Below are 25,036 nucleotides of genomic sequence, written 5' to 3'. Positions count from 1 at the left end.
TTAAGCTTTGAACAGAAATACAATTCTATCACGTTAACATCAGTACATAGCCTCTCAACATATTCCAAATAGCTTTAATATTATTAAATCATTGTATACAACCATTTAGATGCAAGTCCCATAGCTGAAGCTATTATATAAACCTTAGTATGGTAATATGGCAATATTTTCTCTAATGAGTATCACAAAATTGTACCAAGCGGACCAGTTCGTAGCTGGATTCTTCACCGATCTTTTAACCTCTCTAGGGTCGGCGGGACGAAATCGTCCCACCTACGTAACAGCCAGTGGAATCCTGTGGCGCGTTATTCAAATACCTTAGAAATGCTATTACTTCAATTTCTCAAACATATGACTATTTTACACCATTTTAAAGACAAGACTCTCGTTAATCTAACCACACTGTCCGATTTCAAAAAGGCTTTACAACGAAAGCAAAACATTAGATTATGTCAGCAGAGTACCCAGCCAGAAATAATCAGACACCCATTTTTCAAGCTAGCATATAATGTCACATAAACCCAGAAGACAGCTAAATGCAGCACTAAGCTTTGATGATCTTCATCAGATGACAACCCTAGGACATTATGTTATACAATACATGCATGTTTTGTTCAATCAAGTTCATATTTATATCAAAAACCAGCTTTTTACATTAGCATGTGACGTTCAGAACTAGCATACCCCCCACAAACTTCCGGTGAATTTACAAAAAATGTACTAAATTACTCACGATAAACGTTCACAAAAAGCATAAGAATTATTTTAAGAATTATAGATACAGAACTCCTCTATGCACTCGATATGTCCGATTTTAAAATAGCTTTTCGGTGAAAGCACATTTTGCAATATTCTCAGTAGATAGCCCGGCATCACAGGGCTAGCTATTTAGACACCCAGCAAGTTTAGCACTCACCAAAGTCCGATTTACTATAAGAAAAATGTTATTACCTTTGGTGTTCTTCGTCAGAATGCACTCCCAGGACTTCTACTTCAATAACAAATGTTGGTTTGGTCCCAAATAATCCATAGTTATATCCAAATAGCGGCATTTTGTTCGTGCGTTCAAGACACTATCCGAATGGTAAAGAAGGGTGACGAGCACGATGCATTTCGTGACAAAAAATTCTAAATATTCCATTACCGTACTTCGAAGCATGTCAACCGCTGTTTAAAATCAATTTTTATGCCATTTTTCGCGTAAAAAAGCGATAATATTCCGACCGGGAATCTGCGTTTAGGTAAAAAGACGAAAGAAAATAAAGCATGGGGTCGACTCGTGCACGCGCCTAAGCCCATTGTCCTCTGATCGGCCACTTGCCAAAAGCGTAAATGTGTTTCAGCCTGGGGCTGCCTCGATATCATTCAGCTTTTTCCCGGGTTCTGAGAGCCTATGGGAGCCGTAGGAAGTGTCACGTTACAGCAAAGATCCTCAGTCTTCAATAAAAAGAGCCAAGATGAACAAGAACTTGTCAGACCGGTCACTTCCTGTATGGAATCTTCTCAGGTTTTTGCCTGCCATATGAGTTCTGTTATACTCACAGACACCATTCAAACAGTTTTAGAAACTTTAGGGTGTTTTCTATCCAAAGCCAATAATTATATGCATATTCTAGTTACTGGGCAGGAGTAGTAACCAGATTAAATCGGGTACGTTTTTTATCCGGCCGTGTAAATACTGCCCCCTATCCCCAACAGGTTATACCTTCTCCAGAGCATAAATGTCGTTCGGTTCCCCAATTCTGTGAGTTGGAAGAATTCCTTTGTCTCTCTATGAAACCCCTCTCTGCCTCAAAACTGGGCCATGAGGCCGGACATTCTCCTTTGGAATTTTATGACCCCTCTCATCAGAGCCTGGGTGGGGGGAGGTAGGTAGGGGGATGGTGCATAGAACACCCAGAGGGCAAAGGGAGAGGGTTCAACTGTGTTCTCTGTACCCAGAGAGAGGGCAACGTCATGACAGGGTTATGGGATATTGTTTATGTGTAGTTGTTTTGTAGTCATGGTTCATTTATTCTTTATTTGTTTTGTATTTTTCTAAAGTTTCACTTTCTAATAAATTATGTGGAACGCTACTCACGCTGCGCCTTAGTCCGATCATTATTATGACGAACGTGACAGAATATCCCATCATACCAGGACCAAGCAGAGTTGTCAGGTGAAGGAGTCCTGGACTTGGGAGGAAAGCCAGGAGTGGAGGACATCCTGGACATGGGATGAAATCATGGCAGGAGACAGAAGCTTGCCATGGAAGCAGGCGGAGGCAGCGAAGGAACATCAACGACGACTCCGGGGTTCGCAACCACGACGGAAGCCCGAGAGACAGCCCGAAAAAGTTTCTGGGGGGGCGGCACATGGGGTGGTTGGCGGAGCCAGGTTTCAGACCAGAGCCAACTCCCCACACTCACTTTAAGGAGCGTGTAACCTTTCAGGCACCATGTTATGCGGTGATACGCACTGTGTCTCCAGTGCACATTCACAGCCCAGTGCACTCGGTGCCAGCTCCTCGCACTTGCCGTGCGAAAGTGAGCATCCAGCCAGGACGGGTTGTGCCGGTTCAGCACTCCTGGTCTCCAGTACGTCTCCTTGGTCCAGGATATCCTGCGCCAGCTCTACGCACTGTGTCACCAGTATGCCTTCACAGCCCAGTGCGTCCTGTGCCAGCGCCCCGCACTTGCCGGGCTAAAGTGAGCATCCAGCCAGGACGGGTTGTGCCAGCTCTACGCTCCAGACCTCCAGAGCTTTCGGCGACAGTACCCAGTCCAGAGCTTTCGGCGACAGTTCCCAGTCCAGAGCTTTCGGCGACAGTTTCCAGTCCAGAGCTTTCGGCGACAGTTTCCAGTCCAGAGCTTTCGGCGACAGTTTCCAGTCCAGAGCTTTCGGCGACAGTTTCCAGTCCAGAGCTTTCGGCGACAGTTTCCAGTCCAGAGCTTTCGGCGACAGTTTCCAGTCCAGAGCTTTCGGCGACAGTTTCACAGTCCGGAACCTCCGGCGACAGTTTCACAGTCCGGAACCTCCAATGACGGTCCACAGTCCGGAACCTCCAGAGACGGTCCACAGTCCTGAACCTCCAACGACGGTCCACAGTCTGGAACCTCCTGAGATGGTCCACAGTCCGGAACCTCCTGAGATGGTCCACAGTCCGGAATCTCCAGAGACGGTCCACGGTCCGGCTCCATGGCCGGAGCTTTCCTCTGCGCCGATGCTCAGTCTAAGCACGGTGGCCTTTCCAGCTCCAAGGCCAGAGTCTTCTTCTGCGTTGATGTCCAGTCCAGGCACAGCGTCCACTCCAGCTCCAAGGACAGTGTCTTGTTCTGCGTTGGTGTCCAGGCACAGCGTCCAGTCCCGCTCCATGGCGGGAGTCTTCCTCTGCACCAAGATCCAGTCCAGGCACAGTGTCCAGCCTGGGTCCATGGCTGGATCCGAGGGATGAGAGGGTTCTTCGGCCCAGAGCCACCACCAAGGATGGTGGATCCATGAGCTGAGGGGGTTCTTCGTCCCGCACCAGAGCCGCCTCCGATGCCGGCGGATCCGCAGGATGAGAGGGTTCTTCGTCCTGCACCAGAGCCGCCACCAGCACTAGACACCCCCCCTAACCTTCCCTTTTTTGTTTCAGGTTTTGCGGTCGGAGTCCGCACCTTTGTGGGGGGGGGGGGGGGGGTGTCTTTTTTCTAGTTATTTTTTTCTATGTGGGGTTCTAGTTTAGTTTTTCTATGTTTAGTTGATTTGTATGATTCCCATTTAGAGGCAGCTGGTAATCATTGTCTCTAATTGGGGATCATACTTAAGTAGCTTGTTTTTCACTTGGGGGTTATGGGATATTGTTTATGTGTAGTTGCATTGTAGTCACGGTTCATTTATTTGTTTTGTATTTTTTTTTAAGTTTCACTTTCTAATAAATTATGTGGAACGCTACTCACGCTGCGCCTTGGTCCGATCATTATTATGACGAACGTGACAATATTAAACAACTATTTGTAAAAAGAAATTAATTATAATCGTATATCATAGATACATTTTCATGTAATTCTCATCATATCCCTAAAAACAGCAAGTTGCAATGTTTCCCTTTCTTTACACTCTGTGTGAACATTCGTTTGTCCTGTTGCCATGATTACGACAAACTAGCTTGACTGGCGCTAACTTTAGCCGACGTTAGCTTCTATGCTAACAGACTTTTAAAAATTAATTCAACTATCCAAACATCATTAAAAAAACACCTATTATATCATTACACTCCACTTAACTTGGTGTTTCACATCCTATACTTTATGATTGCTCACCATGATGATAATGTTTAAAATATTACATTTATCTGGTGCTTCTCTCTTCAGTTGGCTCTCTCATTCAACTGACTCATTTACCTGGCAGATTAGCGTGAGAATGAGAGCACGTGACGTAACCACTAGAGCGAGCAGCTTCCTCTGTGGGCCGAAACAAGCGCAACACCTCTTGACTATAAATACAGTAAATGATTACAAAATACCAAGGATTAGGCTACCATATATCTTACATTCTCCCACATTTTAGGTTGGCAAAAAAGGGAACCCAAAGATGAGCAAAAAAACAGTACTATTAATACAGAAAGTATAACCCCTATTTCCCTTTTCTTTGATGTTACAGACACATTTGGACCAACAATACTAGCCTGCCTCTGACTTTATCAAAAACTTTCCCATACTGGTATATAAAATCATCAATATAATACCAAGCAAACTCTTTTGACCTTGGGGGGTTTATTTAATGTATTATACTGCCATTGTGCTATGGTAACAGACAATTAATAAAGATGGTACCATTTGATAATTATTGGTACCATTTATCCTAATTGTGAGTTATCATGGTATAATGTAGGATGCCGGTTAAAACCATGGTATTTTCAGGATCCACGTCTACCATGGTATTAATGATGCAATACCATGGTATTATTTAGGTGCATGGCAGTAACATCATACTTGAAAGCTAAAACCATGGTACATTTCCATGATTCATATTTATACCATGGTATAAATTATGCAGTACCATGGTAATATTTAGGTATAATGGCAGTACCATTGTAGTACCATCATGATTCAGACTATACCATGGTATAAGTGAAGTGACCATAATAGTACCATGGTATGAATGAAAGTACCATAGTAGTACCATGGTACATTTTTGTAAGGGGTGCCGTAATGCTTTAATCAGTGAGACCAGGTCACATGGTCAGAAATCACCTGACCCTTGATTAAATAACACTTTATTTGTGGCACGTGTGTTTGTGTGTGTGTTTCTACAGAAGCACTGCAAAGGACAGGCCCTGCTGGACATGGTGTGTGAGCACCTCAACCTGCTGGAGAAGGACTACTTTGGCCTGACGTACAGCGATGCAGAAAGCCAAAAGGTCAGTGCCTTGTCATGGAGCCGCTGTGACCATTAATTTACCACTCCTGCTCTTTTTCCCTCCTTTCCTCCCCCGCTCTCTTTCTCCCCCCTTCTTCCTCTCATGAAATACTGTCTTCAGAAAAATCATAATAACAGATGACAATAGCAGGAGGAGGAAACATCAGAAAACATGGCGCCCTAAACTGGAGATGGTGAAAACATGGCACTCTAAATGTGTGTTTTAGGTATACCCTACCTCTGTACACCTCAACCCCAGGCAAGGTATGTAATGCAGGCCCAGCTCCATGAGGGGGCAAAAGAGGGCTTTGCCCCCTCAATTGAAACTTGTGCCCCCTCAGTTTAAGTTTAATGTCCCTATATAAAAATAGCAAAAAAGACCAAATGATTGAGTGACAAGGTTGTTGCAAAATCTGTTGAGGGGGAGCGGGTTGAGGAGGAGGCTTGAAGTGCTGGACATCTTATTATGACATGAATTATCTGAATTAAGTTCACAGAATTATACCTAGGAGTAGCGGCTTCTATTAAGGAACGTTTAATGTCTTTTGAGGTAGCTAGCTAACAAGCTTGTGTGCACATCTGCACCTGAAAAACACGTCTTATCTTTTTGTAGTTTATAAATCCAACATAAAACGTGATAACTAGGCCTATAGTATCCTTAACTAGTGTTGAAAACGTTAATCCATTCAATATCTTCTGAATCACGCTTGTAACGTCAGTACAGTAGCCTATGCTTCGGAGGAGGGAGGGGCAGATGGCCTAAACACACACACACCGGCAAAGATTTTCAGCTGGCTGGCAGGCAGACACTAGAATAAGTTTCTCAGTGACAGAGTCAGAGCTTTGCATAGGCGCTTTGTTGCGTTTCTTTGTGGGACTAGAAAAAAAGGCCTAGAATGTAAAATAATGTTACTAACCAGTTCCCATGCTTTTAAAATAACGGTTCTGTTCCGGAACAGTTTTGATGACTTTTGTTTCTGTTTCTGTTCCTTGAAAAACATTGTTCTTTTACGGTTTTTGGTTCTGTTCCCTGAACCGGTTCCAACTCCTGGGTATTAGCCTTAGCCTATTTACCAACCTTGAACCAGGTAATCTGCCATGATGGATATCGGAAATTGGCTTCGCCAACGTACCCAAGCAAAGCCAAAAGGAGAAGGAGAGCAATGAGCAGCAGCAGCATCAAACCACCGAGGCCAGCTGCCAAGCCCAGCAGCGATGATGCCTGTTGAGCTCTAGCTAGCTCCACGTGCAGATCCTCCCCACCCTTCCACAAGCACCATCAGGATAATGGCTCCACAGCCCCCTCCACCGACTGTTTCTGATGATCTTGAAACAGAGGAGCCAGCCCAGGTTAAATCAAATTGTATTTGTCACATACGCATGTTTAGCAGATGTTATTGCGGGTGTAGTGAAATGCTTGTGTTTGTAGCTCCAACAGTGCAGTAATATCTAACAAGGAATATCTAACAATTTCACAACAATACACACAAATCTAAAGTAAAGGTATGGAATTAAGAATATATAAATATTTGTGCGAGCAATGTCAGAGCGACATAGATTAAGATACAGTAGAATAGGATAGAATACAGTATATATATATATGTGAGATGAGTAACGCAAAATATGTAAACATTATTAAAGTAACTAGTGTTCAATTTTTAAAGTGGCCAGTCTATGTATATAGGGAAGCAGCCTCTAATGTGCTAGTGATGGCTATTTAACAGTCTGATGGCCTTGAGATAGAAGCTGCTTTTCAGTCTCTCAGTCCCAGCTTTGATGCACCTGTAGGGACCTTAGCTTCTGGAGGATAGCGGGTGAACAGACAGTGGCTCGGGTAATTGTTGTCCTTGATGATCTTTTTGGCCTTCCTGTGACATTGGGTGCTGTAGGTGTCCTGGAGGGCAGGTATTTTGCCCCCGGTGATGCGTTGGGCAGACCGCACCACTCTCTGGAGAGCCCTGAGGTTACGGGCGGTGCAGGTGCCGTACCAGGCGGTGATACAGCCCAACAGGATGCTCTCAATTGTGCATCTGTAAAAGTTGAGGGTTTTAGGTACCAAGCCAAATTTCTTCAGCCTCCTGAGGTTGAAGAGGCGCTGTTGCGCCTTCATCACCACACTGTCTGTGTGGGTGGACCATTTCAGTTTGTCCGTGATGTGTACGCTGAGGAACTTTAAGCTTTCCACCTTCTCCACTGCGGTCTTGTGGATAGGGGGGTGCTCCCTCTGCTGTTTCCTGAAGTCCACGATCAGCTCCTTTGTTTTACTAATGTTGGGTGAGAGACTATTTTCCTGGCACCACACTCCCAGGGCATTCACCTCCTCCTTGTAGGTTGTCTTGTCGTTGTTGTTGTTAATCAGGCCTACCACTGTAGTGTCGTCTGCAAACTTGATGATTGAGTTGGAAGCGTGCATGGCCACGTAGTCATGGGTGAACAGGGAGTACAGGAGGGGGCTGAGCACGAATCCTTGTGGGGCCCCAGTGTTGAGGATCAGCGAAGTGGAGGTGTTGTTTCCTACCTTCACCACCTTGGAGCGGCCCGTCAGGAAGTCCAGGACCCAGTTGCACAGGGTGGGGTTCAGACCCAGGGCCTTGAGCTTAATGATGAGCTTGGAGGGTACTATGGTGTTGAATGCTTAGCTATAGTCAATGAACAGCATTCTTACATAGTTATTCCTCTTGTCCAGATGGGATAGGGCAGTGCGATGGCGACTGCATCGTCTGTCGATCTAAGGGGGCGGTAAGCAAATTGAAGTGGGTTTAGAGTGTCAGGTAAGGTAGAGGTGATATGATCCTTGACTAGTCTCTCAAAGCACTTCATGATGATAGAAGTGAGAGCTACGGGCGATGGTCATTTAGTTCAGTTACCTTTATTTCTTGGGTACAGGAACAATGGTGGACATCTTGAAGCATGTGGGGACAGCAGACTGGGATAGAGAGAGATTGAATATGTTCGTAAACACTCCAGCCAGCTGGAGGATGCGGCTAGGGATGCCGTCTGGGTAGGCAGCCGTTCGAGGGTTAGCATGCTTAAATGTCTTACTCAGACAGCCACGGAGAAGTAGAGCCCACAGTCCTTGATAGCGTGCTGTGTCGGTGGCACTGTTATCTTCAAAGCGGGCAAAGAAGGTGTTTAGCTTGTCCGGAAGCAAGACTTCGGTGTCTGCGATGTGGCTGGTTTTCCCTTTGTAGTCCATCATTGTCTGTAGACCCTGCCACATACATCTCGTGTCTGAGCTGTTGAATTGCGACTCCACTTTGTCTCGATACTGACGTTTTGCCTGTTTGATTGCCTTATGGAGGGAATAACTACACTGTTTGTACTTGGCCATATTCCCAGTCACCTTGCCATGGTTAAATGCGATGGTTCACACTTTCACTTTTGTGCAAATGCTGCCATCTATCCACAGTTTCTGGTTAGGGTAGATTTTAATAGTCACAGTGGGTGCAACGTCTCCTATACACTCAGTCACCGTATCAGTATTTTCGTCAATGTTATTCTCAGAGGCTACCCGGAACATATCCCAGTCCACGTGATCAAAACAATGTTGAAGCGTGGATTCCAATTGGTCAGACCAGCGTTGAATAGTCCTTAGCATGGGTACTTCCTGTTTGAGTTTCTGCCTATAGGAAGGGAGGAGCAAAATGGAGTCGTGATCAGATTTGCTGAAGGGAGGGCGAGGGAGGGCAGTGGTCGAGTGTTTTAGCAGCACGAGAACTATAGTCAATGTGTTGATAGAACGTTGGTAGCATTTTTAACAAATTTGCTTTGTTAAAATCGCCAGCTACAATAAATGCGGCCTCAGGATATCCAGTGAAGTTCTTTGAGGGCCGTTGTGGTATAGGCTTGATGGGGATATACACGGCTGTGAATATAACCGAAGAGAATTATCTTGGGAGGTAATAAGGTCGGCATTTGATTGTGAGGTGTTTTAGGTCGGGTGAACAAAAGGACTTGAGATCCTGTATGTTATCACAATCACACCATGAGTAGTTAATCATGAAACAAACACCCCCGCCACTCTTCTTCCCGGAGAGATATTTATTGCTTTCTGCGCGATGAACTGAGAACCCAACTGGCTGTACAGACTAAGACAGTATATCCTGAGAGAGCCATGTTTCCGTGAAACAGAGTTTCCGTGAAACAGTCCCTGATGTTTCTCTGGAAGGAAATCCTCGCCCTGAGCTCATCAACTTTATTATCCAGAGACTGAACATTAGCAAGTAATATACTCGGAAGTAGTGGGTGGGGTGCGCACCTCCTGAGTCGGACTAGAAAGCCACTCTGAGAACCTCTCCTCAGCCGGCGGTGTTTTGGATCAGCCTCTGGAATCAGTTCAATTGCCCTGGGGGGTACGAACAAAGGATCCAATTCGGGAAATCCGTATTCCTGGTCATAATGCTGGTGAGTTACCGCAGCTCTGATATCCAAAAGTTCTTCCCTGTATGTAATGGCACAAAAAATAGTCTGGGCTAATAATGTAGGAAATAACATATAAAAAAGCGAAATTCTGCAAAGTTTCCTAAGAGCTAGAAGCACTGCAGACCTATCTGCCTGCGCCATTCTTTTTGAGAAAAACGCTACTGAAGTTCTATCAAGACATTGACTGTAGCCTAGAATCCTACCCTAGCCACAGGTTTCTGTCCAAAAACGTTCATTTAACCTCTATGGGCTAGGTGGGACGCTAGCGTGCCACCCGTGGTGCACTCCATCAACAGCAGGTGCATTTCAAGAGCGGCAAATTTGAATCCAAATAAATGTCAAAATTCAAATTTTTCAAACATACAACTATTTTACACCCTTTGAAAGATAAACATCTCCTTAATCTAACCACGTTTTACGATTTCAAAAAGGTTTTACGGCGAAAGCATAAATTTAGAGTATGTTAGGACAGTACATTTACAAGAGTTGTGTGTAATGTTTTGTCAAGTCAAAGACAGGGTCACCAAAACCATAAAACCAGCTAAAATGATGCACTAACCTTTTACAATCTCCATCAGATGACACTCCTAGGACATTATGTTAGACAATGCATGCATTTTTAGTTCTATCAAGTTCATATTTATATCCAAAAACAGCGTTTTACTATGGCATTGATGTTGAGGAAATCGTTTCCCTCCAATAACCGGCAGTCAAGTCAGCGTCACAAATTAAATAATTAAAATTAGAAAACATTGGTAAAATATTATATTGTCATTTAAAGAATTATAGATTTACATCTCTTGAACGCAATCAACTTGCCAGATTTAAAAATAACCTTACTGGGAAATCACACTTTGCAATAATCTGAGCACTGCGCCCAGAAAAATACGCGTTGCGATACAGACTAGACGTCATGTTGGGGAGATCTAAAATCGAAAATACTATGTAAATAATCCATTACCTTTGATTCTCTTCATCAGATGTCACTTCCAGGTATCACAGGTCCATAACGAATGTAGTTTTGTTCAAAAAAGCTCATCATTTATGTCCAAAAATCTCCGTCTTGTTAGCACATGATCTAAGCCAGCCGGACTTCTCGTCATGAACGAGGGGAAAAAATATATTTACGTTCGTTCAAACATGTCAAACGTTGTATAGCATAAATCATTAGGGCCTTTTTTAACCAGAACATGAATAATATTCAAGGTGGACGAATGCATACTCTTTTATAACGTATTGGAACGAGGGTACCCAACATGAACTCGCGCTCCAGGTGTCTAATGGGACATCATCGTTCCATGGCTCTTGTTCGGTCAGATCTCCCTCCAGAAGACTCAAAACACTTTGTAAAGGCTGGTGACATCTAGTGGAAGCAATAGGAAGTGCCAAAATATTCCTCAGCCCCTGTGTTTTTCAATGGGATAGGTTTAAAGGTAATACAACACATCAGGTATCCACTTCCTGTCAGAAAATGTCTCAGGGTTTTGCCTGCCAAATGAGTTCTGTTATACTCACAGACACCATTCAAACAGTTTTAGAAACTTTAGAGTGTTTTCTATCCATATATAATAAGTATATGCATATTCTAGTTACTGGGTAGGATTAGTAACCAGATTAAATCGGGTACATTTTTTTTATCCAGACGAGCAAATGCTGCCCCCTAGCCCTAACAGGTTAATAACGACTGGTTTATGGGAAGAGAGTGGCTGGAATACATGATTACTGCAGGTGCAGTATTTTGTTTCCCATGTCGAAAGTTCTTTATTGGGTCCAATGCTAACGCAGACAAGACTTTCAACCAACCTGGGTATTCTAACTGGAAGCATGCTACTGATAGCACCAAAGATTTGCTAGGCATGCATCAAGGGAAGTGCATTTGAAATGCACTGCACTGTGGAAAGAAAAACAAGATCGAAGTGCTATACTGAGGTGTCAACACGTCTTAACGATGGGCAGCTGGCAAGACATTTGTTGGCGATTGTGGACATGATTGAGTCCCTTGTTTCAAACCAGCAACCACTGAGGGGGACATTGGACGTTACAAACTTGCTGGGCCAGGACTGAAGAAGCATGCTACACCTGAGGAAAGCTCAACTAATCCAACGGGCATTTGAGGGGGATCTTACAAGAAGATGTCGGGGAGAATGTAATGATCGATTACTCAGGAAGTTCCACAGAGCATCAAGGAGGCTCCAACTCCTCTGAAAAGGTAAGCATCAATCTAGCTGGTTGGTTTTTATCAACATTTTGCTTTAGTGTGTAGGGCATTGTCCATGGTGCTACCAAGAGAATTCTCTTCGATTATAATCACAGTCGTGTACATCCCCCCCCCCCCCAAGCAGACACCTCAACGACCCTGAAAGAACTTCATTGGACTATGTAAACTGGAAACCACATATCCTGAGGCTGCATTTATTGTAGCTGGGGATTTTAACAAGGCTAATCTGAAAACAAGGCTCCTTAAATTCTATTAGCATATCGAATGCGCGACCCGGGTATTTTGCCACATCACAATGTGTTTCTGAAGGGGACATATAAGCCTATTTATTTGGTAAAACAGGTGCGCATGGCTGCACCAAACTGTAGTAGGCTGTAGGCTATGTTTTGGTTATTTGGATCGCAATTTGCTTTTTGTTTACTGCGTTTGCTTACTGTTAATTTAACTAGCCTAAATATAGATTCTGGCATGCCTTTATCGATCAGATATTTTGTTTACTAGGCCTACTGTACGACTTGGTACCACTGTTTTGTTCTGTTCGCATTCATTTGTTCGCATTCGCAGTTGTTGGAATTCTAAGCCAAACTGCTATTAAGCCATTTTGTTTGCATTCATGAATAACTAGGTTACTACTTTCAGCATTTAGTTTGCATTATTTTGGTAAGACAGTTGTGTGATCGGCTGCATTCACATAGGCTGTTTGTAATAGGTGAATTACACTATATACATTATATATACAAAGTATGTGGACACCCCTTAAAATGTATGGATTCGGCTATTTCAGCCATACCCATTCCTGACGTGTGTATAAAATCGAGCACACAGCTATGCAATCTCCATGACAAACATTGGCAGTAGAATGGCCTTACTGAAGAGCTCAGTGACTTTCAATGTGGCACCGTCATAACATGCCACCTTTCCAACAAATCAGTTTGTAAAATTTCTGCCCTGCTAGAGCTTCCCCGGTCAACTGTAAGTGCTTTCATTGTGAAGTGGAAATGTCTAGGAGCAACAATGGCTCAGCTGCGAAATGGTAGGCCACACAAGCTCACAGAACGGGACCGCCAAGTGCTGAAGTGTGTAGCGCATACAAATAGTCTATCCTCGGTTGCGACACTCACTACCGAGTTCCAAACTGCTTCTGGAAGCAATGTCCGCACAATAACTGTTCGTCAGGAGCTTCATGAAATTGGTTTCCATAGCCAAGCAGCCGCACACAAGCATAAGATTACCATGCGCAATGCCAAGCGTCGGCTGGAGTGGTGTAAAGCTCGCCACCATTGGACTCTGGAGCATTGGAAACAAATTCTCTGGAGTGATGAATCACTCTTCACCATCTGGCAGTCCGATGGACAAATCTGGGTTTGGTGGATGCCAGGAGAATGCTACCTGCCCGAATGCATAGTGCCAACTGTAAAGTTTGATGGAGGAAGAATAATGATCTGGGGCTATTTTTCATGGTTCGGGCTAGGCCCCTTAGTTCCAGTGAAGGGAAATCTTAACGTTACAACATACAATGACATTCTAGAAGATTCTGTGCTTCCAACGTTGTGGCAACAGTTTGGGGAAGGCCCTTTCCTGTTTCAGCATGACGTTGCGAGGCGAGGTTCATACAGAAATGGTTTGTCGAGATCGGTGTGGAAGAACTTTACTGGCCTGCTCAGAGCCCTGACCTAAACCCAATCGAAAACCTTTGGGATGAATTGGAACGCCAACTGCGAGCCAGGCCTAATCGCCCAACAGTCCCCGCAGCAATGCTCCAACATCTAGTGGAAAGCCTTCCCAGAAGAGTGGAAGCTATTATAGCAGCAAAGGGGGGACCAATTCCATATTAATGCCCATGATTTTGGAATGAGACGTTCGACGAGCAGGTGTCCACATACCTTTGGTCATGTAGTGTACCAAAGCAATTTTTAAAAATTGTAGCATTTACAGAACATCATGTTGTGACCTGATTTGTCACAAGCAGTTGAAGTTTTGGAGCCAGTTCTGTCTGGAGATGATAATCAATTGTGTGTGTGTGTGTGTGTGTGTGTGTGTGTGTGCGTGTGCGTGTGTGCGTGCGTGCGTGCGTGCATGCATGCGCATGTGTGTTTATGTGGAGAGAGTATGAAACAATAGAGGTAAACACAGTAAATGCTGAAAGATGTTATTTTCACAGCATAGGTACCTCTGAGAGCAGGTAGGTCTCCTCTTCAATTTCAGGCTTATCTCATGGTAGCCTATATTGTCTTGGGTCCTCAGTGACTCTCAGCCAAACAAGATGTGATTAAAATGTCCTTCCCAGCTAGCACATTCCATGGTTCATTTGAAGTTGTGGGAATATACGTTTTTGGTTTCCCATTGGTTCTGGGAACGAAGTCATACGTTTCCTGACCGGTAAAACTTAACGTATTTTTTTTTAAATGTTCTGAAAACAGAAGTGAACATTTTGCCTGTTCTGGGAACGTACAATTTTAGATTGCAGGGACACTGCTAGCTCAGGTTAATTGTTTTGAACTCCAAGCACAGATAAGATACATGGAAATGAATTTGATTTGCTTAGGCATTAATCATGCAAATACATTTATTTTTATTGTGGCACAATAAATCACTGAGATTCAAGGATGGAGAAAGCATGCCATGTTTTTTTTGTATTCATACAAAGCTGTTCATTTTAGTCTATTTAAACAGACCCAATTTCAAAGGAAACAAGCACTCATTAAGATCATTAAGAAAACTAAACACAATAAGATAGAGGGTATTTAGTTGATGCTGAGAAGGGAATGTACTGTATGTTACAAAAGTTTTCTTGTGATTTTTTTATGCGAAGTTTTCTTAATGTTCTTGGAACAATTTGAGAACATGACTTTAAATAGAACCATGAGGGAACTTGTAGGAAATGTTACTCTGAAGTACACCAGTTGAATTATTTTTTATATATATAAAGAAAAATGGTAGCTGATTAGTATGCTGTTGCATCGAACTCCGACCTTGCTGGGGGTCCAGAGAAACAGTGATGCACCAGTGCCTAGAACCATTACCAAAAATGTAATTCAAGGTAACTATGTTTGAACTTTTAGGAAACGTTCTGTTAAAGTAATGACATAACAAGAAAATAATGTTATTTTGTCAATTTCCTTAAAGATGCACTTATGCAGAATCCTTCGCCATTTCATGGTTGCAAATATTCTATTAGTTTGCCTAATTCCAGTTTATGTGACAAAACAAGGAATCATAGTGTAGATAATCATTGTACCATCTAAACTGCTGTGAAATACTTTTTCCATAACCAAAAATATTGTATTTTCAACTTTTTAACGCCAAAACGAAACTTAAGAATGGGAAGCATAGAAATAGCACACATAGAACAGATCTACCTTTTCTTAGACTTCCTTTCAATGGGAATGACAGCCCTATAACACACATTTCTTTTGAAAACTCTGTTTCTCCAGTTTTATACACAAGACAACACAAAACAATATAAATAATATACTCAACTACAAAAAAGACAACAACAAAACAATTGCTTTAAAGATACCATACTTTAGACAAGTTAAACACACCGGGCAGAAGGCTACAAAGGTTAAAGGGCAATCTGTGGTACAGGGACAGAGCAAACACCTCAACATTGTTCCTGTAAACAGTCATATGATAGGGGTGGAGAAATGCAACCACTCACAGACAGTCATGGCCACAGACCGACCATCCAATGGACCAAAATAAAGTTTACAATGCTTTAAAAGAAAAAATACTAATAATCATTTTATGTAAGCGTGAACAAAATGTAAAAAAAACCAGGGCAAAACAAGCTCACATTTTAGTCTCTGACCGTGCAAGTTGAACACGTTATCTGCAGGTCACAATCAATAAGCACATCATCAACCTTAATGCCCCCCCTCCCCCCAAAAAACTGAAAGAAATGCTAATCCAACCCTTAAGTCACAGGGGAGTCAAATACAGACTTATTTTTGTTTTAATATGAATGCCATCAGTGGATGGACTGTTTAAAGTAAGACCGGAATGGAGTCCAAACCTCATAAAACAGTTTGGGGTTCCCACGTGTATTGAATTACATTTTTTCTAGTTTCAGAGAGCACAACACATCTCTCACCCAATTTTTATAAGATGGGGGAGCTGCCATCTTCCAGTTCTGTAGTATTAGCTGTCTAGCTAAAATAGTTGTATAAGCAACAGTGTCCAACTAGATTCTTGACAGAGGGGTACCTATGGGCAGTACTCCAAAAAGGGCTGTAAGGGGAGACGGATCTATAACAGTGTCATATATGTCAGAGAAACATTTAAATATTAATTCCCAGAAACCTGACAGTTTATGACAGCCCCAAAACATATGCAACAGTGTGGCTGATTCCGTTTTACATCTGACACAGGTAGGATCAAAATTAGAGAATATTCTTCCAAGTTTGTCCCCGGACCAGTGGATACAGTCAACCACTTTGAATTGAATGAGGCTGTGTCTAGTGCTAAAAGAGAACGAATGCACCCTGTGCAGCACAGATTCCCAGGTGTCTTCCCCAAGTTCCTCCCCCAAATCCTTTTCCCATCAAGTTTTTTAAGGGACCAAAGAAGGGTTCTGTAAATCATTAATGATTGCATATACATCTGAAATTGCGCCCCTAGGAAGCTTGTTCAGCTCAAAGATGCTCTCTATAGCTGTATTCGCAGGCCTATGGGGAAATTCAGGTGTGTTAGCTCTGACAAAGTTCCTAGTCTGGATATAGCGGAAAAAGTGGGATTGGGGGAACTTGAACTTTTCCTGTAGCTGAGCAAAAGAGGCAAATGTATCATCAAAGAATAATTGGGCTAGTGAGGAGAGGCCTAGTGAGTGCCAGATAGCAAAAGCCCCATCATTCAAAGATGGAGGAAATTAAATGTTCTGATTGATTGGGCCTGATAGAGAAAAGCCTTGGAGGCTAAAGGCTAAATGGAACTGATTCCACATTTTAAGAGACTGCTTTACAATTGGGTTGACACACCTTTTGCCTAGGGACACTGGGAGAGATGAGCACAACACAGAAGAAAGTGCAGCAGGTTTACACTATTCAGACTCCATCTGGACCGAGTGGTCTAGGGCCAGTAGGATCAGTCTGCAGCCAGTACAGAAGGGCTCTGAAATTTGCAGCCCAATAGTATGTCTGAAAATTTGGTAGAGCTAAACCACCCAATGCCTTAGGCTTCTGTAAATGTTTTCTACCAATCCGTGGTACCTTGTCATCCCACATAAAATACATGAATATTTGATCCAGTGAATTAAAAAAAGATTTTGGAATAAAAATGGGTAAACATTGAAATAATATAAACATTTGGGCAACACATTCATTTTAATGACATTAATCCTTCCAATAAGATTGTTTCAAACTGTCTGCTCGAGCATACAACATTTTCCTGAAACAAATTTGAATATTTCCGTTTCACTTTAACTCCCACATAGGTTAATTGATCCCGGACAATCCTGAACCGAAAACTTGTAAAAGAGCACTTTAAAGCAGCCTTATTTAGAGGAAAAAGCTCACTCTTGCCTAGATTCAGCTTGTACCCTGAGATTGATCCAAACTTTTTAAGAACAGATAAGGCACGTGGCAATGAGGTATCAGGGTTGGAGATAAACAAAAGGAGGTCGTCAGCATATAGCGAGACTTTCTGCTCTAAGCCCGTGCTGATTATACCTTGAATGGCATCATTAGAGCATAGTGCAATGGCGAGAGGCTCGATTGACAAAGCAAACAACAATGGGGAGAGTGGACAACCCTGTACGGATCCACGGTGCATGGGAAAATAGTCAGAGGACAAGTTGTTAGTCCGTACACCAAATCTATAAAGGGCAGCTGTTAGGTAGTTCCACTCAATGCGGTCAAAAGCTTTTTCCGCATCAAGTGAGACCACCATCTCCTGGTCCCCCAACGCTGGGGAGTACAGTATAATCGTAAGGCGTCTAATATTGAAAAACAAATGCCTATATCTCACAAAGCCAGTCTGGTCTGAGTGTATTACTTGGTGCAGCGAGCCTTCCATACAAATTGCTAAAAGCTTGGCTAGGATTTTGTAATCACAGTTTAAAAGCGAGATTGGGCGATAGGATCCACATTCCAGGGGGTCTTTGTTTTTCTTTAATAGTAATGAAATTGAAGCCTTAATACCTCAAAGACTAGGCGGTAGCTTTGACGTATTAAGGCACTCTGCAAATAATCGAGACAAGAATGGGCAAAGCAGACCAGAAAACATCCTGTAAAATTTGGTTGGAAAACCGTCCGGACCCGGTGATTTACCACTTTTCATTGCGGACACTGCTGTTGCAGTGTAAATTGTTCTTCTAGACAGTCATGGGAGTCTGTATCAATTGAAGGCATATTCAAGCCATTAAAGAATGAATCAATCAGCAAAGGGTCTTGAGGAGATTCAGAGGTGTATAGCGAAGACTAACATTTTTGAATTGATCATTGATCTCTTTATGTATAACTGTGGTGGCACCAGACAGGGTCCTTATTTGTGGGATTAAACGTGAGGCCTCAGATTTACGGATCTGATGTGGAAGGTGTTTACTGGCCTTGTCGCCTTGTTCATACACTCTGTATTGAGCTCGCAAGAGTAACTGTTCAGCTTGCCTGGTAGAAAGCTCATCAAATTCAGATTGGAGTAGTTGGCGCTCTTTATGCAATCCAATGTGGCTATGGATTCGCTCAGGTCCCGAAGTTGCTGAGAGCGAACTTTGTTTTGGTTGGCTGTATAACAAATAATTTGGCCACATAGGTATACTTTGAGAGACTCCCATATGGTAGAGCAGGACATACCTGGCGTTGAATTAGTTTCTAGGAATAAGGTGATTTCAGAAGAAATGAAATTGACAAACTCCTTATCTGAGAGTAAAATGGGGTTAAGCCGCCATTGATAACACATAGGAGGTCGCTGGGGAAACTCTAGTTCAAGCACTAATGGTAAATGATCAGAAATAACAATACTCTTGTAAGTACACCGCCGAAGGTTAGGCAGAAGTTTTTTGTCCAAAAAGAAGTAATCAATGCGGGAGTATGTTTGATGAACATGAGAATAAAAGGAATACTGTCTATCTGTAGGGTGTAGGAAACGCCAGGCCTCACACATAGCATATTTCTGAAGAAAAGATTGAATAAGTAGGGCACTTTAAATGGGCCTGTAGTTCTTTGTGAGGACTTGTCAAGAACTGGGGACATTGTACAGTTGAAATCCCCCCCTAAAATCAACAAATGAGAATCTAAATTGGGTATAGCAGATAAAAAGGAAGAAATTAAACTTGTGTCATCCCAATTGGGAGCATAAACACTAGCCAAAACAAGAGGGGTAGAAAACAGTTTACCGGTTACTATGACGTATCGTCACTTAGGATCAGCAACAACCTCAGAAGCTACAAAGTGAGTAGATTTATCAACCAAAATGGCAGCACCTCTTGATTTACTATGAAAGTTAGAGTGGAACACTTGACCAACCCAGTCCCTACGCATCCTAAAATGCTCACCAGTCCTCAAGTGAGTCTCTTGTAGAATGCAACATTTGCATTCAAACCCTTTAAGTGTGTTAGCACCCTCTTACGCTTCACAGGATTGTTAACCCCTTTGATGTTCCACTAAATGTACTTGATCATATTATCTCGGCCACCCTGAGCACTCCCGTTATACAACCCTGTCATTTGAGCATAGAGTGGAAAAGCAATGAGTACCCAAAAAGTAGTAGAGTAATAATGTACGGTACAAGATTTTTGGAAAAAGTACAGAAAAAAAACTAAAAAGACTGAATGACAACATTAGAACTGAACAATTCAACCTCCTTCCTCCCCCAACCTCCTCCTCCCATCCCAGACAGTACCTCCCCAAACGAGGTACAAGCCTAAATATGTCACGCTCTGACCTATGAGAGCTGGGTTTTCTCTGTGTAGTTAGGTCAGGGTGTGATATGGGTGGGCGGTCTGTTTTTTGTTTCTATGTTTAGTTCTTGTTTTTCTATTTCTATGTTGAGTTTTGGGATGATCTCCAATTAGAGGAAGCTGTTTAGTGTTGTCTCTAATTGGAGATCATATTTAAGTTGGGGGTTTTCTATGTGGGTAGTTGCTTTCTGTTTAGTTTGTTAACCTGACGGTACTGTTGGCTGTCATTTTGTTATTTTGTCTAGTGTTCGTTTTCATTAAAATATATAACAATGAGCACTCTACACGCTGTGCCTTGGTCTCCTCTATACGACGCCCGTAACAAAATAGAACATGTTCTCTTCACACAGTATGTCTATGAGAATGCGGTGTTAAACCTAAACCCACAGTCCCGATTATCCACAGTTCGCAAGCAACAGTTGCTGATCTATAAGCAAGTTCAAGACTTCTTGATGTGATGTTGAATGTGAGCCATAGCCTCATCCGGAGACTCAAATGTGTAGTCTTTACCATCATGAGATAGCCATAAATGGGCCGTGAATCGCAGTCCATACTTCACACCTGGATGGTCCCGTAGTAGTCATTTGGCCTGCCCGAAAGCTGCACGCTGCCTGGAAACAGTGGGGGAGTAGTCCTGGTAGATGGGGGAGCTCTGTCCTTGAAAGCTCAGAGTGGTATTGCGGGCTCGTCGGAGAATCTCCATCTTCTCATGGAAAAAGTGCACTCGAAGAATTATGTCACGGGGCCTCTCACCATCCCGGGGCTTTGGGCACAGCGACCGGTGGGCACGATCAATCAGGGGCTTCTCATCCAAGGCAAGAACATCCTTCAGCAGCCCAGAAACTAAATCCATGGCGCGAGGCATTTCCGCTGACTCTGGGACCAATACCAGTCTCAGGTTATTGCGGTGAAAGAATCCCTCTAAACTCACACAACTCTCCTGCACCTTTTTCAAATCCGCAGCCAGGCGTTTCATGTCAGCCTCCAGGGAGGTGGTTAAGTCTGAGACATTGGTAGCGGAGATCTCCAGTGCTGCAATCGTTGTAGTGTGCAACTCTGTTGTTTTGAGTGATGTGATTGCTGGCACCGTCTCGTTCCGCAGGATGGTTAGATCTGCTTTTAAAGTATCAGAAACCTCCTGTATTCGGCCCTCAATCGTAGCAACTACCTCTGTTTTCTTTTCAACTATCTCAGAGTGTTGTAGTTTGATGGCCTCGAATGTTCATTGCTGCACCCCAGGGTAAAGTGTGAGTCCCCGGGCCCTCAGACTCAGGAGAGGGCGGTGATGAGAGTGGGTCTTGTGGGCCGGGTTTTCTCAAAGTCATTGAAAGCAAAGTAGTCTTGGTTTTTACGGAAAGGGATCACCAAACTAATATTTGAAAATAAATACAGTTCTGCTGCAAAATTTACATAAACTTTAAGAATACTGCGGGAGCAAACAGAAAACACGTCAGTCGCACATGGCGTCCCTCCAACCTCTTCCCGCTGCTCTGTTTTTTTTAATCTGTAACACACATTTCTATGTGAATTTGGACGGGTCCCCGAAAAGTTACATATTGCAGCTTTAAATGTGCTGAGAATGTTCCAAAGCCAAGTAACTATTCTGAAACCATTCCCAGAGCGTTATGGGAAGATTGTATGCAAAATAACCCTAGGATAACCAGGCTTTCACCAAGCTCTAAGAAACATGGTTCTCAGAACATGATGTACTAGCTGGGTTCTCAGACACTCCTCTCTGCCTCTCTTTGAGAATATTATCTCCACACCATTTGGGAGAACATTAATTGTGTTTATGATTGCTTTGTGAACTATGACTGCAGTGTCCTTGTAGCAGAACAGTGAGAACAGTTGTTATTCCTGATGGAGTGCTCTACAGAGAGGAGACAAATGACCCAGGGCCTTTTTCGTAATTGAATGGTCTTTGGCCCAGGCCGACGTTAGATGGATAATAAATTACTGCTGCTCATTAATGTGTTTAGCACACTGATTTAACACTGGAGGACCAAAGCTTTTCTCTGCCCTAGTACCCCAATGGTTGAACCAGCTTCCCCCTGATGCTAGGACAGCGGAGTCCCTGCCAATTTTCTGAAAATGTCCAAAACCCTGAAATGTCTGAAACACTTCAAAGAGAATCTGAAATAAGACATGTCAGTCTTGTCAGTCTAGTCATGTCAGTCCCCCCCCCTTTTCCTACTAGCTCTGACTTTGCTGATAACTTATTTATTGAGGAAAAATGTACAGTCGTGGCCAAATGTTTTGAGAATTACACAAATATTAATTTTCACAGTCTGCTGCCTCAGTTTGTATGATGGCAATTTGCATATACTCCAGAACGTTATGAAGAGTGATCAGATGAATTGCAATTAATTGCAAAGTCCCTCTTTGCCATGCAAATGAACTGAATCCCCCAAAAACATTTCCACTGCATTTCAGCCCTGCCACAAAAGGACCAGTTGACATCATGTCAGTGATTCTCTCGTTAACACAGGTGTGAGTGTTGATGAGGACAAGTCTGGATATCACTCTGTCATGCTGATTGAGTTTGAATAACAGACTGGAAGCTTCAAAAGGTAGGTGGTGCTTGGAATCATTGTTCTTCCTCTGTCAACCATGGTTACCTGAAACGAAACATGTGCTGTCATCATTGCTTTGCACAAAAATGGCTTCATAGGCAAGGATATTGCACCTAAATCAACCATTTATTGGATCATCAAGAACTTCAAGGAGAGCGGTTCAATTGTTGTGAAGAAGGCTTCAGGGCGCCCAAGAAAGTCCAGCAAGCGCCAGAACCGTCTCCTAAAGTTGATTCAGCGGCGGGATCGGGGCACCACCAGTACAGAGCTTGCTCAGGTATGGCAGCAGGTGTGAGTGCATCTGCACGCACAGTGAGGCAAAGACTTTTGGAGGATGGCCTGGTGTCAAGAAGGGCAGCAAAGAAGCCACTTCTCTCCAGGAAAAACATCAGGGACAGACTGATATTCTGCAAAAGGTACAGGGATTGGACTGCTGAGGACTGGGGTAAAGTCATTTTCTCTGATGAATCCCCTTTCCAATTGTTTGGGGCATCCGGAAAAAAGCTTGTCCGGAGAAGACAAGGTGAGCGCTACCATCAGTCCTGTGTCATGCCAACAGTAAAGCATCCTGAAACCATTCATGTGTGGGGTTGCTTCTCAGCCAAGGGAGTGGGCTCACTCACAATTTTGCCTAAGAACACATGGACCCATAATAAAGAATGGTACCAACACATCTTCCGAGAGGAACTTCTCCCTACCATCCAGGAACAGTTTGGTGACGAACAATGCCTTTTCCAGCATGATAGAGCACCTTGCCATAAGGCAAAAGTGATAACTAAGTGGCTCGGGGAACAAAACATCGATATTTTGGGTCCATGGCCAGGAAACTCCCCAGACCTTAATCCCATTGAGAACTTGTGGTCAATCCTCAAGAGGCGGGTGGACAAACAAAAACCCACAAATTCTGACAAACTCCAAGCATTGATTATGCAAGAATGGGCTGCCATCAGTCAGGATGTGGCCCAGAAGTTAATTGACAGCATGCCAGGGCGGATTGCAGAGGTCTTGAAAAAGAAGGGTCAACACTGCAAATATTGACTCTTTGCATCAACTTCATGTAATTGTCAATAAAAGCCTTTGACACTTATGAAATGATTGTAATTATACTTCAGTATTCCATAGTAACATCTGACAAAAATATCTAAAGACACCGAGGCAGCAGACTTTGTGAAAATTAATATTTGTGTCATTCTCAAAACGTTTGGCCACGACTGTACTTACTACGACTAAGATATGTGCTTTACTCACCTAGCTATCTTAAGATGAATGCACTGTAATTCGCTCTGGAGGAGAGCATCTGCTAAATAACTAAAATGTAAATGGACCTCACCCGGGGTGTGTGTGTGTGTGTGTGTGTGTGTGTGTGTGTGTGTGTGTGTGTGTGTGTGTGTGTGTGTGTGTGTGTGTGTGTGTGTGTGTGTGTGTGTGTGTGTGTGTGTGTGTGTGTGTGTGTGTGTGTGTGTGTGTGTGTGTGTGTGTGTGTGTGTGTGTGTGTGTGTGTGAGAGAGAAAGAGAAAGAGAGAGAGTTTGTGGTTGGATCTCAGTTTATTAGTGTGTATTTTTGCAGGTGTGTCTATTTTTCAGGTTGTGTGTTCTGAAGTTGGCAGGAACACTTGTGCTTTTCCAAAGAAGATGTTGGGGACTGCTGTGCTGTTTCAACCTTTTCCACTCCTGATTTCACTCTGGCAGAAGTGATAGTGACTGCCAAAAAAGCTTTCAGCCTTACTCAGCAGCTGGGATATGCCACTCAGGCTCGGGATGCTGGGAAGCTCACTGTTTGTGGTTCGGCATACGGCTGCCTGCGTTATTAACCATGCAATAGGCGTATTCACTCTTCCTGTTCAACTACATTAACAGTACACATTGTCAAAGGGCAGGGAATGATCTGAGAGATTTCACAAGGGACACGAGGGTGTGCATTGAAGGAGGACGTTTTATTAACACAAGGCAGCAGGAGGAGTATCTGTCAGAAACAGCGCCTCTCATGCTGAATAATGTCATTGTACAGATCTGGTGTGATACAAGCTGATAGGATATTAACTGGCCGGTGGTAATTTTCTGTCACAATGGGCAAACAGATGCTGGGCCTGCCACTCTCATCTCCTCATGCTGAAAGTCTCAATGGGGGAGGGTTCCTCCTGCATCCCTCTCCTCCTCCTTCTTTTGAACCATATGCAAATGCTTTCACTAGAATCACCATCTGCAATTAGAGCTGCAGGGTGAATGAGTGTGTGGCAACAGGGTGTGCATTAGCCATGTCTCTCACAGACCCCTGGGAATTCCTTCTGGCTCTCCTATATGTCTTTCAGAATTGGTTGGACCCCTCCAAGGAGATCAAGAAGCAGATGCGCAGTGAGTATCCTCGGCCCACACGCAGCACACACATCATGGTTCGAGTCCTGAATGCTGATAGGCTGAAAGCCGTGGTATATCAGACCGTATACAGTGGGTATGACAAAATAATGCTATTTACTGGTCTAATTACGTTGGTAACCAATTTATAATAGCTATTAGGCACCTCGGGTTTGTGGTATATGGCCATTATAC

At 43.3% G+C, this 25,036-nt stretch overlaps 1 protein-coding gene across 10 annotated transcripts in view; it reads left to right on the top strand.

Annotated features, from left to right (window-relative positions):
• LOC106565726 (band 4.1-like protein 1) overlaps positions 1–25,036 on the top strand; it is a 203,585-nt gene that overhangs the window by 121,436 nt on the left and 57,113 nt on the right. For 9 of the 10 annotated variants that reach the window (XM_045691843.2, XM_082959380.1, XM_045691841.2 and 6 more), the window contains 2 exons: positions 5,279–5,383; positions 24,799–24,841. In XM_045691843.2, coding sequence (XP_045547799.1) covers positions 5,279–5,383; positions 24,799–24,841 — 148 coding nt within the window. The remainder of the gene's footprint in view (positions 1–5,278; positions 5,384–24,798; positions 24,842–25,036) is intronic. The other variant, XM_082959378.1, reaches the window with a different exon arrangement.

The sequence above is a fragment of the Salmo salar genome, chromosome 12, assembly GCF_965601325.2.
Source record: "Salmo salar chromosome 12, fSalSal1, whole genome shotgun sequence".
Classification (NCBI taxonomy): Eukaryota; Metazoa; Chordata; class Actinopteri; order Salmoniformes; family Salmonidae; genus Salmo; species Salmo salar.
Note: the sequence above shows the minus strand (reverse complement) of the source record. Positions and strands in the feature narration are given on the sequence as shown.